Source organism: Rissa tridactyla, chromosome 2 (assembly GCF_028500815.1).
Source record: "Rissa tridactyla isolate bRisTri1 chromosome 2, bRisTri1.patW.cur.20221130, whole genome shotgun sequence".
Classification (NCBI taxonomy): Eukaryota; Metazoa; Chordata; class Aves; order Charadriiformes; family Laridae; genus Rissa; species Rissa tridactyla.
This window is the reverse complement of record NC_071467.1, coordinates 22,339,036-22,357,041: the sequence shown is the minus strand read 5'-3', so window position 1 is coordinate 22,357,041 and position 18,006 is coordinate 22,339,036. Positions and strand designations below refer to the sequence as shown.

General features: G+C 36.0%; 1 protein-coding gene across 3 annotated transcripts in view; it reads left to right on the top strand.

The window, feature by feature from the left end:
• RIMS2 (regulating synaptic membrane exocytosis 2) overlaps positions 1-18,006 on the top strand; it is a 490,283-nt gene that overhangs the window by 300,555 nt on the left and 171,722 nt on the right. For all 3 annotated transcript variants that reach the window (XM_054192248.1, XM_054192250.1, XM_054192247.1), the window contains 2 exons: positions 13,115-13,271; positions 17,454-17,570. In XM_054192248.1, the coding sequence (XP_054048223.1) occupies positions 13,115-13,271; positions 17,454-17,570 (274 nt within the window). The remainder of the gene's footprint in view (positions 1-13,114; positions 13,272-17,453; positions 17,571-18,006) is intronic.

Below are 18,006 nucleotides of genomic sequence, written 5' to 3'. Positions count from 1 at the left end.
GTGTTAACCTACTGCTCTGTGGAGGTTTTTAACCCACTCAGAACAGTCTGTTTTAGACAGTTTCTGGTTCCCTTTGGTCAGGCCTAGCTAAAGTGCACATATATAGTCATTTGTGTACCTTACTCAGCAAAGGGGGAGCAGGAGCCTGGTCTCTGCAGCAGCTGTAAGAGAGCGATCAGCTGGTGGGTCAAAATGTGTTCCTGCCACGCAGGCACCCATCAGCGTACGTGCAGCTTTTACACCAGGTGTAGTACATGCTGCTGGCAGGCTAAGGAAGGGTAGATAGGAAACAGGAGTCAGAGGAATTTTCATACAGCTTGGCCTGGGGGTAGAGAAAAAAAGATGGTAAAATATGCTATGCTTGATATTGCAAGATGGAGTGCAGCCAGGTATTGATAAATCCAAACATTTAGTGAGCTAACTAATTACTTGAGTTTGCACAGTCCTGTCTTAAAAACCGTTACCAGTCTGAGCTCGGATGCATTTCTGTGTTGTCTACATAGTCATTCCCGTATTTCCAGCTATTTCAGAGTTATCTCAGGCTCTGCTTAGTTTTCAACCCTATTATGTTTCTATTCCCTTGCTATAAGTCTTGTGCTTGCTGGGAAAATGGGATAATGGAGTTTTTTATTAACCAGCGTGTAAATTTTATCAAGCAATCCTTTTTTAAAGTAACATAATAATATACACACTTTGTAGTGCAAACAGGGCAAGTCATATTGCTAGCATATTTATTGGCTGTGATTCACTGTAGGTCTCTTACTAGAATATCTAGAAAGCATACATTTTTAAGCACAAGTTGTCCTTGTTCATATTGGAACGATGTAACTTTGCAGATATTCTGCAGTGAAGCTTATTCTATCCCAAAGAAATATGTTCTTTATCTTTTCTGCATAAACATTCAGATTTTTGTTAACCTCTGCTCAAATTTTGCTATACTCTAAGGTTCCAAAAATTTTCCCATACTCTTAAGGTTCCCAAAATTTTCCCAGAGACTGAATGAACATTGTGGATGCAAGACTACTAAATTTACTTCCTTAAATCATTTATCTTCAAACAGTAATAGTCTCAGTTTTCAGATTATTAGCTTCATTAGAAAGATATTTAGGAAAAATTAGGGCATTCTTATATTCCCATTCCCCTGTTTGCTTTACTACAGTCAGAAGACAGGAAGGATATGTAGCCATAGTGTTGTGAAAGTATTGGAAGCAGAGAGGCAGTGAGCCTCAGAAGTCCCTTGTTCCTACTTACTGTACTTTCAGTCTTAGGTTGGTTAGCTTTCTGTGTGTGCTTAGTAGTCACTAAGGCTTTCAGATTGCCTGCTCTCCCAAAGGAAAGGATTTTCGTATTCCTATTGGTCAATTAAATCAGAAATGTGTCAACTAACTTTGGAGTTTAATAATAAACGGAGGAAAAAAGGGGATTTGATGGATATATGTCTAGAGTGCCCATTATGGTGCCATTTTGAAACAGAAATCTTTATATGGTCCTGGAAAAAGGTACCAAGTTTTGCAGAAGTTTTACCAGGTGCTTGAACTTCATTGGGGTTCTTGTAAAACACCTGGATGTACAGTTTTATGATTTCATAAGCTCCTCTTTTGACAACTTGTAAAATTATGGTCTTTACAGTTCAGTGAACGAGTCTTACTTCCCTTACTTGAGTGTTTGATCTACCTTTAGTTCCTTTAGGATCTTTTAGCTTTTGGATTTCTGCTGACAATTCTACACCTTAGTTGCATTTTAATTCAGACTGGCTGTGTGGCTGGGAAAGTTTGATGTTCTTTTGGTTTTGAAATATTTATTTATTGCCTTTCTTTTTTGTGCTGCTGTCACTGTCTTTGCAAGTCTTTTGGTTTATCCTTGTCTTGTCGTGTCATCCACATTCTTCTCTCGTTTAAAGTTCTTCTGTTCATTTGCAGACTCATCACAATCTTGATTTAAATATGTGCCTTCTTTGCATGAAGCCATTTGTCTCTCTTTGTTTTCGTTCTTTCTGACTTACCCCAGTTCTTTCATTTTGTATTTTCAGGTTTTATTTAACATGACACTTCACTTTGCTCTTTTTCCTTCTGCCATATAAATACTGTGTCGCATCAAGTATGTTTGCTAACATCTGTTGGGTACTCTCAATGATCTTTTCCATGAAATTAATGCTTGTTCAAAGTATTGGACCTGTGAAATAATCTCCAGGAACCTTTAAGAAGAGTAAGAATTCTCTTTTGGTTCCTCTTTAATTTACTTTTATTCAAAACAGTGGACTAGATGACTACATGACCTTTAAAGGTCCCTCCGAACCCAAACCATTCTATGATTCTACACTACACTACTCTAGATCATATGAAACCCACGGGCCTTTGTTGATCGTATGTATTTATTTATAGTTCATTGAAAGATATATACTGTCTGACTTCACCATGTTCCTGATCAAAGCTGAGATTTTCTCTTTCTCCACAACACCTTTTTACATAGTTTCTCTGGTATTGGTTCCATAAGGTCAGTTGACTTTGTCTTTGGGTAAACTGGTGATAGGTAGAAATCCAACAATGGAAGAACTTTCTTAATGTACGTATGTAAGCAAGGTTGTGTTAGACCATATTTGCTGAAGCAGAGGGAACTTTATAAGCTACAGTCCCTTGCATCATCATCTATTTTTAATATATCTGCAGTTGGTTTTTGTCACTGGTGTGGTACTTTTGATCCATTAGTTAATTTCCTGATGATGAAATGCTTAAATCATGTCTGTTTCACACACTATTATTTTCTTTAATTTTTACAGAAATTTCAAACATCTCTTGGAAAAAGTATTCGTAAACACTATCACTTCTGGTGGCTTGGATCTTATCTTGCATAGACAAATTTAATAAACTTCACTCTTATAAAGGAGAGTGTTATTTCTGTCAACAGGAAAGGCTTTTAAGAAAATAATGAAAAGCCAATTGATTTTTCTGGCTATATGTGTATTCTATGCCAACTACTGTCAGAAAATGTTATATTATATATTTAAACAAGTATGCAAAAGTGATTTTTGACTAAATTTTAAAATAGCTCTCTTCATATAATATACAGTCATTTCATTTTGGTATCAAAACTACTAGAACAGAATCTCTATTATATCTCATTTCTAGTAGATTTAATCTTAGCACAGGATAGCAAAAGGAGAGGCACTACCAGTTCTGGTTTTGTCTTTTAGATTGCTTATACATAGCCTTCAAGCCATTTAAAGCATTCATTTTGCTGTCCTGAACAATAAACTTTGGCCCTCAGAAAGTCGTCTGTCATCAGCAATTCTGTGTGGGAGCACATCAGCATCTTCCCGTGCCACTTTAAATGCTCTTATCTGCTTATTGATAAAAGCAATACAGTGGTTTTGCATTTATTTTGGAAAAATTCCAAAGCACTTTACAAAACATGATTTACATTTTTGTAATACTAAATACAATTCAATGTAAAGCAAGGTGGTGGGCTTTTAAAATTTATTTTATTTCTACTGGCCAAAGTTGAATGGGCATTACAGTTAACAAAGTTCAATGAATATGGACTATAATTTCTAAATAGTTTTCTTCCCAGATCCTTTCTCATAGTGTATGTTGAACATGCTGTAACCTACTGAGTACAAGTAACCTACTGAGTCTGACTTTATCAACAGAGAGACATGTGTTGTCAAGACCATTTAATCATAAAAAGTCTCACCTATCGTTGCTGTAAGACTTAAATATTAAGTGAGATATTAATGTTTAAAATTCAGTTCTACACCAATTTATCATCTGCGCTACATGGTTTTTTGAAACACGTGTAATCTGAGATATGTTTCAACAGATGGATCCTGGAAGAATGTAAGGCAGTGAAATCTGCATAAACTGCATCGCAAGTCTCTGTAGAGAAGAGCTTTTCCAAGAAAAAGAATGCAGTTTCCAGCCTTTAGAAGAAAAACATTTATAGTGATAAGTTTTTCTCATTATGCAAAAGATAGCAAGATGTTTCAGGAGCAAATAAGAATACAAATAAGATATTTATTCAGAGGACAGTTAGAGACAAGTAGATTGGAAAAAAATAGTAACAACCAGTAAAGACTTTCTTATTGAACTTACAAAAATGATTCTGCATTTGAAGAAGAATGAAAAGCAATTATTCATTTTTGCTTCACTTCTAAAAATGCCTGAGGAGTCCTTTGTTCAAAAAAATTCTTTTACTGTGATGTGGCAGCCTTGCCTGCAGAGGAAACAAAAGTCCTTCTCTCTACTTGCTGATAATGTGAACTGAATTTTTATACCTGAGTCCTGTTGATGATTGCTCCTCAAAGCAGATACAGAACACACAAATGCTTTGCTTACAGCTTGAAATCAGCTGCCTATTGAAAGATGTCTTACAGCATCACTACACAGACCGGATGACTTCTACCCCTCCTAACATGAAGGATTTCATTTTAAATCACCGGATAGCCCTGTAGTGTCCCAAAAGCCCAGTAACTACAGACATAAACATTGACAAGCTTTTAAATTTTTGTTTATTATATGTTGATATCCTTTCCCTTGCTCTAAAATCTGTTCTTTATGGGTTCTTCCTTGAGTAAAAATTAGCTTTGCGTCTATGTGTCTCAAAAATTCCCCCCAAAATTATAAGCGAAATTCAAGCAATGTTAAAATAGTTCTTATTCTGACCCCTTATGTCAAGGGATCCTTAACCATTTTCTTTGCTTTTAAAGAAAAGAAGTGTATATTACTTACACCTTTATGCCTACAGTTCTTAACACAGGAACTTTTATTATGATACTTCAAGGTTTTCCTTGTATTTTTAGTTTCATTTTTAATGTATAAAAAGTGAAGTTTAGTAATACTTTTACTATTTTCAGAAAAATTTCTTTAGTATCATTTCTTCAGCTGACAAAACATCTTTCTCTTCAAACATCAAAATTCTCTCAATTAATACAATTTTTTAAAAAACATGGTTTATGTTTTTAAATATAAGGTGTAAGATATAATTAAATTCAAGTTTTATTTTCAAATTATCAGTAGCGTTCTCTTCTTTGAGTAAAGTTAAGCAAATAAGTTTATGTTCTACTACAGTCCTAGTATCTACAGAGTGACAAAGGCATCTGATAGATAATGGAGAGCTGCAAGGAAGTTGCATTCCTGTCAGAGACTCTCTTGACAGGTACTTCTCATAAAAGGGAAAGACTACGGGGGATGAGTTACAAATGTAGTGATGAGCATTTCTAAGAAGGAAATGCTCCGTGAAAGGACTGATAAATTCCCATCAGTGAATTGTCAAGAGTGTCAAGAGGAGGCTAATTTAAGGGACTTGCTAGACAGCATAAAATATGCATGGATGAGTACTTAAACAAGAAGAAACACTATCTGTATAGTAACTGTGTTTTTTTCAAGCTTTGTATGTCATACTGTAGGAACAGGACTGAAAACTCAGCAAGCTCTGGTTTATTACTGTGTGGGAATGCTCTTCATATGCATTAATGATCAAAAAAATTGCCTCAAGTGTAATGGGCCTATACGTACCATTAGTGCAGTAGAGCTAAAAACACCTCTTGAGGAACTGAGTTACTATGCGGCAAGTAACCACTTGTTCCTACTGTAATGTTTTCTGGTTCCTTTTGCTATATAGTCATTCTTCCCGTATTTGTAGAATAATATTTTGATGCGAAAAAAATCCCCAAACACATGCATAATGTATCTTCAATGTATAGAGCATTCAGATATTAATAATTCAATTTGGTTTATCAGTTACCGTCAGCACTTTTTCAGAGGACGCCCAAGTCAAATAGCCATAGAAGCTGAGCACATTTGTATAAAAGAACTGAACTGTCTCCAGAGTGCTCACGTGTGAAATCTTGGTATGTTAAGCATTTCTGGCAATTTGATTATATAATTTTTTTTTAATTAGTGCTTGTTCTAAGCCCAACCACTAGTGAGGGTTAAAAATTAAATATCTGATAAAGAGAAAGCTTGACACCACAATCAAGCACAGATGTTAAAGTGGAGAAAACACCCCTTAGCATCAGTGTCTGAAACAACTTAATTATTTTGTCTGTGATGAACAGCAACTCTAATATGCTTTGCTAGAACAATTTTCATACAAAGAGTTTCTCTCAGGTCAATCAAGCAGCAAGGCATCTAAATTGAAAGATTCATTAGTACTTTTCAGTTGGATTTTTTGGGGTTTTTTTCAGCGCTGTTGATGCGAACCTTATATTTGGAAGTTTGTGATTTTCTGTAATTTTGTGCCTGAAAGCTGCAGAATTTGATAACAGTTTGTTAATATTAGTATTTACTGAACATGTACCCTGTATAGCATAATATTAGCACAGTGTAGCCATACTATGGGGATGAATACTTTAAGTCAAATGTATTAATATTCTCTCTTAAAACATGTACAACTAAGACTTCAGATCAGAGGAAGCTATATTTAATGTGCTTTGCAAAATCCTTCATTTGATGTGTATCATAGTTTTAAATGAAGCCCTCCCACGAAAAGAAGGTGGTGGCGTTGCAGATATCTGTCATGTGCCCATCTTTTAACTGTCTGCAGCTCATACTTATTTACTGCTGATTATACTGATTATCAGCTTCTCTGTACATTGATTTAAGAGGCTTGCCATAGTTATAGAACCTTTGATTCTATGATAATGACTTAGTATTTATAGTTGCAAGCAGGTTCCAATGTTTATCTTAGTTTTACTACTGGTATAAATAACTATCTGCATACTCAACAGCAGCTCCTTGGTCAAGTTGCACTCATGACCTCTTTTTACTGTCTATAATTTCTTTCCCCAAGAAAATATCTTTACTTTCTTTCTCTACCCTTATTTACAGGACATGGAATATTTTTGAAATTGGGAGTTAAATCATAGCTTTTTCAGTCGAGAATGTCAGCTCTCTTGAGAGAGGCATGAATGTTTCAACTCTTGGGCAAGCAAAGCCAGTCACGTTCTAGAGAGAATTAAGTTCTCAGGTTAGGAGTACCAAAGTTACCACTTCATATCCCACGGTCAGTCAATCATGAATAGCAGCTTTAAAGTCTGTTTGGGGGTTAGAAGAACTCCACCGTTGATTGCTCAACATATGTATTAGAGTTAGCCACTTCTGGGGTGTAGGGCTTAGTGTGAGGCATCCTGTTAAGCCTCCCATGTGAGCTTTGTGTTAAGGTCATCTTCCTGAAACTTTGTAACTGAGGAGCAGCCCATTGCTCTCTCTGCCTGGCTTGTGGCTGCAGGGTAATGACAGATTGCTCGTCTTTCCTCTGAAGCTCGTGTGTCAATGAAAGGCACAAATTTCATATATACGGAAGTATTTTATTTGATGAATAGTAATTGCAACAAAAGCCACTGAAATTCAATGAAAGAATAAACAAATGAAAGATGATTGCATCAGTTATTTTGATATCAGCAGAGTCTCAATATACTTCATCTTGTGAAGTTCATTCTTACACAATTTCTTAGGTACTTTTTATATTCCTGCCATATCCCACTGCATCCAAGGTTGTGTCTTATACTTCCTAAATTTTGGGTTGAAATCCTATACCAGTTGAAGTCTCAAGGTAGAGTGTAGTATGTGCCATCTTTTTCATCTGGTTTTGGCTGGAGAAAAAAATCAGTGTAGAGGTGACCTAAAGACATGGATCCCATTGGCTGGGCACACAACCAGGCTGCACTGTCATTCAAGCACAGACAACTGCTTCATTCTGCAACAGTAGTGGTCATGCTAAAAAAGAAAAGATATAATTAACTGTACTTTTTTTTTTACTATGCTATTCTGATCTCTAGGTTCAGAAAGTAGAATAAATATTACACTGTCCCTGAAGCTTGGAAATCTGCATTTATTTGTAAAAATACAGCAGTAAATAAAACAATAAACCAATGACATTTTTTAATAAAAAACTAATAATTTAAAAAAAATTGTCCACTATTATAAATAAGGAAGCTTGGTTTTAAATAAATATAAAGACTCGAAGACCAATCAATCATTAAACTGTGATATACTGGGACCAAGTGCCTTCAAGACACATACTGTAGCTCTGAACTATTTGATCTGCCAGAGCTGTCTTTAGGCAGACTTGCTTAAGTTCAAAACTGATCAAGAAACTTGCTAAGCTCTTATCTTTTGGATCTGAAAATTTTGTACGTGATTATACTTTTTTTTCTGAATGTGTTTCTCAGAACTGGCATAGTCTGAGTGACTAGTCAGCTAGCTCCTACATAAGCCTAGCAGTTTTCTTAGATTCCCAGGAAATGAAAAAACAGTTTTCACCTTATCCCCCATTCAATTCTTTTAAAAAATACTCGAAGATACATTATGTCAGGAGAAAATGCGGGCCTTTGGATCCTGAGTGGATGGAAGCATCCTCCTTGTATCCTTGAGCTTGGCAACTAAGTTCAAAACATGGCATCTTCTGTCAGCTGTATCTACATGACTGTGTTAACAACATGTAGTTTTTTGGATCATTTTTCTGAAATACCTGATTTTCCTCATGCGTTCAAACAGTTTAAATATTTTCCTTTACAGCTGGGATTTTGTTCTGGCTGTAAATTGTTGGAATGATAATGACTATACTCAAGAAACCTAAGAACCTTACTGGATCTATCTCTAAACTCCTTTCTCTCCACATTAAACATGTTAATATTTTATGGTCTTGAAACTTTATAGAATGGACATTTTTTATTGAATGGAAGTGTTAAATTCTACGGATGTTCACAGAAGGTTGTGTTCTGTGAAAGTCTGCTATGGTTATTTTCAGTACGAGATAGCATTCTATGTTGCTTTCACTCCTAGCTAGTGAAAATATGTAGTGTGAAATAAAGCAGAGAGCTACCCTAACTCGACAAAACTGAAAGATGATTTGGGAATTAACTCATGTTAGGGGGTTGCCTACCGGAACTGCTACTTTTCAGTGTGGGACCTATTGGCAGAAGAGAAGTTCATAAATATAATAAATTTTGGTTTGAGTGAATTAATTATAAACTTTGAAGTTTATTTTGTGGCAATGAAGCATAGATAATATTAATCTGTTTCTTCAAACACAGCTTAACATGTCTAGTTTTGTTGATGCAAAATTATTAGGAATGCTGATAGTTTCTGCCTTTTGAAATTGTTATAAGGAAGCACTACCAGTGTTAGTTACCAGGAAGTGTTGCATGTCTGCTTCCAATTTAATGTAAAACATTTTTTGATCAGGATTCTACTTGACAATTTAATTAGATAGTCATAAATTTTGATTTATTGCAAGAATAATGTGCAAGTGGTCAATTACAACAACAATTTAGAGCTGGAGGAGGCTTTTTGTTTAAATGTGATTAATTTATATACGTATAAAGATTTAGTAAGTTTTATTATTTTGATTTACTTGTTCTCACTTCTAGGAATATTTTAGACAAAGTAGGTTTTTGTTTGTGTTTTGTTAACTGAATTCCTTGCCCATCACTGTGTTCGTTCAGGTAGAATGCCTTATGCTGTTGCTCATTCACCTTGTACTTTGGTGTCTGTATGTACCAAATATTGTACAAAACTGCTGATTGAAATGTTAGATTTTTTAAAACGATTTTTCCATTTCTTCATATTACTGCTTTTCATTATGTTTTTCGTCTCCAAATGCTATAAATGTTCTCTGTGTGTGCAGAATTCTTAGAAACATCTCTGCATTTTTTAATATCTATAGATACGGAAGATTAAGATAATAATAGACAATATTCTGTCATGTGTACTTGTACAGTAAATCATGTTTATGTTTTTTATTTCATTATATATAATCTCATAATAACTTGCTATTCACCTGTGTGTGTGGTGAGTTGACCCTGGCTGGATGCCAAGGACCCACCAAAGCTGCTCTATCACTCGCCTCCTCAGATGGACAGGGGAGAGGGAATATAACGAAAGGCTCCTGGGTTGAGATAAGGACAGGGAGATCACTCAGCAGTAACTGTCACGGGCAAAACAGACTCAACTCGGGGAAATTAGTTTAGTTCATTACCAATCAAATCAGGGTAGGGTAATGAGAAATAAAACCTAAATCTTAAAACACCTTTCCCCCACCCCTCCCTTCTTCCCAGGCTGAACTTCACTCCCGATTTTTCTGCCTTCTCCCTGCCAGCGGCTCAGGGGGACGGGGAACGGAGGTTGCAGTTATCCCAGAGGCGCTACCACCGTTGCTGATGGGCTCGGCCTTGGCCAGCAGCAGGTCCATCTTGGAGGAGGCTGGCATTGGCTCTATTGAACATGGGGGAAGCTTCTAGCAGCTTCTCACAGAAACCACCCCTGTAGCCCCCTGGCTACCAAAACCTTGCCATGCAAACCCAATACCATGTGTTTTCAGATTATGCTTTCCTGGAGATAACTTTCTGTTTTCCCCAGATGTATCAACTTGTCTTTTAAAGATTAAAGACTTTCTACCACTTTAAGACTATCTTTAGAAATTTATTTCTTGTTGCTATTTACAATACTATTCAATTACTATAATCAGCAAAAATAACTGATAAGCAATTTTCCAGAATTTTCAGTTTGTTAATGAAAATATTAAACATTCTCTGAATACGTTGTTCACTGTGAAATTAGAAAGACGTGGTTTGCATTATAAGGATGCTGTTTGCAATTAATCACCTATTGTCATAGTAAAAAACCAAACCTTTCTAAATTATCCCTATTTCAGTTGTGCTTCTCTGCAGAAAATAAGGATTTGGGGTATGGTTTTATTTCAGTATATGGTATGATATCATAGCATAATAGCTGCTGGCTGTTTCAGTACATTTCTTACTCTGTACACAATGCCTTTTAATCAGTTCAGTGAAACACACAGCTTAATGTCTTCGTGAATATACCATAAACTAAAATCAGTAAAATATAAAAAATAACACTTAAGAATAGAGAAAATAACTTCTAGTCTATCCACAAACAGTCTACAGAGTTCTTACTACTGGTCTTAACTCTCAGAATTGCTTATAGCTCTTTTGCTCTCTGGGGTAGCAGATACTGGCGTACAAAGCTCCCCTCAGGTCTCTTGTATTCCCTTGGTTGCCTGTTTCTTACCTGTAGAATTTGTTTTTGGTGACATCTTGACCAGAGTCTTCAAAGAACCTGCAAAATGATCCCCTTCGTTTCCTGCCTCTGTGCTCTGCAGTGCAATTCATGTTCTTCCAGCTCCCAGACCGGCAAACTAAAATAAATCTCTCCTATGTCCTTTCCCTGCTTTTTCTAGAAATGCTGGTTTTATCAATAAGAAGTAGTTCTCTGTGCATTATTTTTTTTGTATTGAGGACAATATTTTTATGTCATGGATTTGCTTAATTAAGAAATTTGTTATTGCTTTGTTATATTTTTTATTTTAACATTATTAGGCTTTCCTAATAGCTTTAGCTCTTTCTCTTTGGTTAAAGAATTGCAGAGTCTATTGTCTTCCAGACTGACTTGCAAAAACTTTATGCAGACATCTTCTATACTTTACTGGTTAGCGAATAGCACCCTGTTTCAAACACAGATAAAATTCCCCCTGTCTCTCCTTTGGTGATTTCATGCAGAACTGTTACACTGGTCCTTACATGCTTTATCATTGTGTCTGCTAATAAGAGTACTTCATACAGGGGATAAAAGTCTGTAGTTCATTACTGACTCTCGGCTGAGGCTACACGTAACATGACGTGATTGTTTTGAAGTGAGGAGAGAGTATCTTATCCTCAACATCGTTATATTAACATAAGGTAATGATGCTGTGCTATTTTTTTGCCTTTATGTACACAGGTACAGACACACACACAAAGCAGTTTACACCTAAACATTGGAGGAAGAAGCTATTTATGAATTAGAGTGATTCATATATAGCATTGGTCCTAAGGCCATGCAATGAATATGAATATGCAGTATTCTTGCAACATTCATGGAACCATAAAAGGGACTGAATTAATGAGGTTATGCTTAGGTGCTTACCAGACGTTTTCCAGGAAGAAAACTATGAACAGTCTGGAGTAGAAGACCAAATACTCTTGGACTCTCAGAAGATTCTCATGGGAAAAGAATTACAGTTTTATGAGCTAGAATTTTTCAGTGCCAGGTGGATCTCTCTGAATGTTATTCACTTGGTTACTGTCTTCAGAACAAAAAGTCAGTTATATTAGTTGTCATAGCCACCAGGAGCCGTTTGAAGACGTATTTCCGCAAAACATTATCATCAGCTAATATTTGCAATTCTTTCATTTCTTATCATCATATATTAATTTGATCCTCGCAGAATTTGTGGAAACTTCATTGAAACTGCTGTATATTTGGCATCTTTTTTTCACAGAGAGCATTTTACCCTGGGACAGTGAATTCAACTTTTTTCACTTAGATGCAGACGGGCACTTCAATACATCCATCTTTTTAAAAAGTTTTTTTCTTAAAAGCCTACGTAAAATATCCATGTTGTAGCCTTTTAAGCTATTGTCACTGGGAAGGCTTTTGCTTAGACCATTTATGCCTTTTATTATCCTAATGCAAGATTAGCTCCAGGATGTAAGCCGGTGTCTGTGTAGCCTGCGCTTGTGTGAAGGAATCATGTTGTTTAAGTTCAGACCCCTGAGTGAAATCTGATGCTATTGAGTCATTGTTACTTTAATTGTTTCTGAAATACAAATATTTCTTGAACCCAAACTCTGTATTTAACCCTGTAGTAGTTTTCTGTCCCAAATAGCTGGAATACTTCTTAATTGTGAACATTCCTGTTTGAAGTGTATTATAGACAGTCATTACAATACAATTTTAATTAGAAAATCCAATAATCAATTTTATATGTTATTCTCAGGAAAAAAGTTAGTTTTATTAGTTTTATTATTAATGCATCATGCTGACCACAAATAAATGGTAAGATTAGATATTTTGATTATTATAAATGCCCAGTTTGGAGCATGGCAATTTATTTCTATATTTCTAAAGTATAACTATAGGAACTATAGCTGTACTTCTATTAAGCGTAACAACAGGAGTCAACTTTCCTTGTGTATTTTTTATTCCAAAAAACCAAGAAGACATGACAACGTTCTTGATCAAATTGCATCTTTTATCATGCTTCTAACTACTACAGGTATGGTAGGAAATCAAAAAGTGCAATTTCAGATTCACTGAATATTTGCATTTCTTTTTAGATTATCGACATAATGGGAGAGATCTTCAAAGTTCAACGTTATCAGTGCCAGAACAAGTTATGTCATCTAATCATTGCTCGCGATCAGGGTCCCCTCACCGTGGAGATAGTATAGGACGGACTAGATCGTGGTCTCCCAGTGTCCCTCCCCCACAAAGGTAAACTTATTTAACTATGCAGGTATATAAATTTAAGTGGTATTCATCCTGTAACAATGCTGGAAAGAATCTCCAGACTTTCAAAATGGCAATGAATTAGTTAGATCTCATGAAATTTTGTAAAGCCAATGATGTTTTTTCTTACATTATACTGATGTGCAAAAATTCACCTAATTTTGTCTTATTTTTCATCAAAAATCAGTACATTCCAGTCTAAGGAAAGAAAATATTTCTCCAGGTTTTAATTTTCAAGAGCTATTTAGAAGGTGCCATGTTTTAGAGCATGTGATGGTTTGACATTTTCTTAGCTATTTATCTTATGAAACAAAGATCAAGACATTTCTTCCAAAAGCTAGCCATTTTGGATATGGACTACTACTTGATTGAATACACTGTTTAAACCAGAATTAAGAGTTTTCCTGCATTGATAAAGGAAGCAGAAGGATAGATGTAAAGGGGAATGAAGTCTGTTTTCCAGCATTTTTGTCACTATGTATGGATAGGTTTCTAGCTGGTGTAATTCATCTGGAATAAAAGAGGAAGTTATTTTCTTTGCCCATAATGTTCACAATTCCCGTTTAATACTGAAAATCTGGTATCTGATATTTCTTGACAGACAATTTCTTGTGTGTATCCCTTTCTTCTAAAGCCATTCTGAGTCTCTTGTGTTCTGCGTTTCTTTTATCTTTGTTCTGTTTGTTAGCCTAAAATTCTCTTGACTTCAGATTCTCTTACTTATGTGTTTACTTACCATTTCCTCTAACGGATACAGACTAAATGATAACGTTTTGAATTAGTGAGGTATTAGGATCCCAAATTATCCAATATCATCACAGGCAGCTAACAGGCAGAATCTGTAAGTTTGTACTTGAAATCTAAAACCGTATCTAAATACAGCCTGACTTTAAATGAGACAAACGGTAGACACAGAGGGGCCTGTTCCGATTTCTACTCTACTGATTTCAGTCAAAGTAATTGCCTATGCTAAATCTCCTGGGCTATTTGTCTGGGATATAGACATAAATGTGAGCAAAATCTCTTTGTGTGTGTATGCATTCATGCTGTGTGCATTTTGGGCAGAACTTTTACCCAAGCTGGTAATTAACGCTTACCTAACACCATTGAAAAACCTTTTCATTTTCTTGTAGTTTGACATTTCTTTACATGTATGAAATTGCTTCCTGACTTTCCTAAAGCTAAATTTTTAAATATAGTTTTGAACTTCTAGAGAAATACCTTTCAACGGTTTCCTACGATCTCACAATCAAATGCATTATTTATGTAATATTTCCCTGCCCACACACCAAATAATTTCTTTGAGGACTGGTCAAGCTCAGAGGACTGGACTGCCAGAATGTGAGAGTTTATAGAAAAGCAGCATAATCCTTGGGTTACCAAAATGCCTTTTTTAATTCTAATGAAAATCCAGATGTACTTGGCAAAGCTGTAAGCATTGTTAGTCACATTTGCGCAATGTTCAGTTGAGTGTGTTAGACGTGTGCTGCTATAGACATGTTCTAACTGTGTTAAGCATGCTGCACGCCCAGAGAGCTCCCAGTTACTAATTGACACCTCTGCAGGCAGGAGCTCATGGGCCATAGAAGTACAAGTTGCTGTTACATCTTAAAAGCCATTTTGCAGTCCTCATTCCTTCTACTGGAGTCGGTTAATAAACACCAAAGCCCCGTTGCATAGTAGCTGACGTATTATTACTCCTCTTGTAATGTTTTCAGCTAATATATTTAATGGACTGTTAATCTCTCTGTAGATCAGAATGGAGTTTAGACTGTGGCAGGCACTGGACAACATCATGTTTAGCTTTTTCTAAGACTACATTTGAAGAAGAAAGATGAAAGTGACTATAGGAATTGGCTAGGCTGACATGATGTGGTGAATCTAGTAGGATGACTCATTATTCTCTACCATCGCCAGCTGCAATGAGAGCATTTCACCTGCTTACGTGTTATCTGGTTGCTCTGTACATGTCCTGTCAACTGCAAGAAGGTTCCAAAGAAGTGAAGACATATGTTGTGAAACCAACCTTTCTTATCGAACATGTTTCACTGGAGAAAGTATGTCATTTTCTGTTAAGATAGTAAATCCAGCTGACAAAGGCATGTGCAACAGAACTGAAATAGTAGTAATACTTTGAAGTACAAGAAATACAGTTGTGTGGGATGTTAAAAAGCAGCATGAAGTCGGAATCTGATACAATACAGAAATGCGAAGAAGAAATTATTTATTTAGAAGAGTAAGCCAATAACACAATCTTATTGAAAGTGATTTGAGCAGACAGGATGGTACTGAGTTTTCAGGACTAAGGCTTGTAATCAGAGCTTAGGCAGGAGTTTTGATCATGTGGGCAGACAGCAAAGGTCAGATCTTTGGGAAGTTTTGGAAAGAAATGAAAGCTTGAGAGAGCTTAAATATTTAATTCAAAAGAAGAGTAAAATATGATGATAATACTATGGGGGGCAGGGGGGCGGGGCGGGAGGGGGGTGGAGGGAGAAAGTTTGTGTTTTATTTGAAACCTGAACAAAAAGAGAGACCCTGAGGAAAAGGGTCAGACAGAAACTAGAATTCAGAAGGGAGGAATGAGAATTGGTTGTTGGGAAAAGTAAAGAAGTTCACAAGAACAGCAGAGGAGCCTTGTCAACGTCCGTTTTAGGGTATAAATATGCATGAAAGAGTCCAATAGCAGGGTCAAGACCATACTGGATTTTCTATCCTTTTGGTATAAATAAGGCAGTTAAAACACATACAGAGAAGAAGTTGCAGGAAAGAGTTGTAGAGTGGAAGGTACAAGAATTACCTCATTTTTAATATGGCAAATATAAAGTTTGCTAGCCAGAGTAAACTTTTTATTTGGCTTCATGAAAGGAAGGTTTCAGTGGAGGAATGCTTTATGAGAAATGAAGTAGAGCTGGAGACAAAAGTTTGCGTAGTGCAACATCTTCATAGCACTTAACTTACATGCAGAAATAATCAACAGCATGGCAGCAGCAGTGAAGGACACATCTACAGGTTAACACTAATCAGGGACTGGCAAATGACAAAGGATAAGGATGACATAAGGTTTCTCCCCACCCAACTCTCTAGCCTGTCCAGGTCCTGGCAGGGGGGTTGGACTAGATGATCTCCCCAACCCCTATCATTCTGATTCTGTGATGACGGGTACCAAAAAGGCAGACAAAGTGACAAGGAAGGACATAGGAACAGAATGGTGTAAGAGTGGAAAAAAAAAAAGAGGTCCACATTAGGGAAGACTGCAGGAAAGAACAGGAGGCAGAAGAATTTATTGGTCTAAAATGTGAATTTGTGTGGAGGGAAGCATGCAAACTGTTGTTTTCAAATCCATACAAAACAATTATGTTTTAATTATCCAATAATTATTACAGTTAACTGTTGTCTTTCTGTCTTCCTATTCTTGTGGCTTTGTTTTACAGAGCAGAAGAAGTGAAGTTAGTGTGTATCAGTAGTTATTAGTGGTTAACCTTAGTAAAACCATCGATGGGCAAAGCGTTGGTCTCAAATAGTACCAAACTGTAAAGGTGATTGGTGCTCTCTAACGAAGTCTGCACTGTGTGTACCACTTATACCTAATTAAACAGTTCTGTCTTTTTCAGATTCTATGCTAGTGAGATTATAGAATAAGCTTTCCTGTGCAAAACAAGCATCTGTTGTTTAGTTCAGATGACAATGTTTTCAGCAGGCTGCACTCGGCCATAACAGCCAGGAGTCCTCATTGTGTCTTACTACAGTTTACATCTTTTTAGTGCAGCCAAACTCAAGAGCTCATGAAAAATTCTTTACAGTGTATGTTTCAGCTAGAAAGGAAATTTTCCTTGAAGGTACTATTCTGGAAAGACAAATGAAGTTTTGTCTAAAATTAACCTTTTTAATTAAAAAAAAAAAAAAAGTTATCCTCTCATTTCCAGAATAAAGAAACATTGAAACAAAAGAAAAAATGCCTATCCCTAGCATGGATTTATCATCTTTTTCTGTAGGAGAAATTTTTTTAACCATGAGATTTAAAATTACATGAGAGTAAAAGTATACAAAAGACAGGTCAGCTAACACACGTCGTTACCACCAAGTTTGCTAAAGTTATCTGTACAAGCCAGTGAGGGGATGTGGTCCGGGCGCACCCAGAACTCAGAATCTGATGTCTTTTATCCTTAGTCGGAATGTGGATCAGGGACCACGAGGGACTCGATCTACTCCTGCGCATTACAATACCCTGAACCGAATGGATAGACACCGTGTAATAGATGACCACTACTCCCCGGACAGAGAGAGGTAAATATCTGACTGAAATTAGAAACAGCTCTAGCCTACACTTATCAATGAGAATTACTTCAGCATCATAGCTCATTAAATTAAATTGCAAAATTACTTATCTAATCCCACAGATGAGCAGCATTTCCCTACTCATTTATCCACTGGTTACATGATATACGTTTAAAAAAATACAGTGCACCCAAGGCTGACAAAACTGTCAAGTTAGTGTAGCTTTGCCAAGAAGTAATCTGAAAAATCTATGAGAAATTGCACAATATAAAAGACAGATAGCTTAGTTTTCCTTTTTTATAAAAATATTCTATATTTTTGTACTATAGTACCTATGTACTATATTAATAATTTATCTAAGTGCTGAATGTCTTTTAAAAAAATCTAACAGTACATGTGGTCATTTTTCCTGCTAAATAAAGAGGCATAAAAATGCATCATTTCA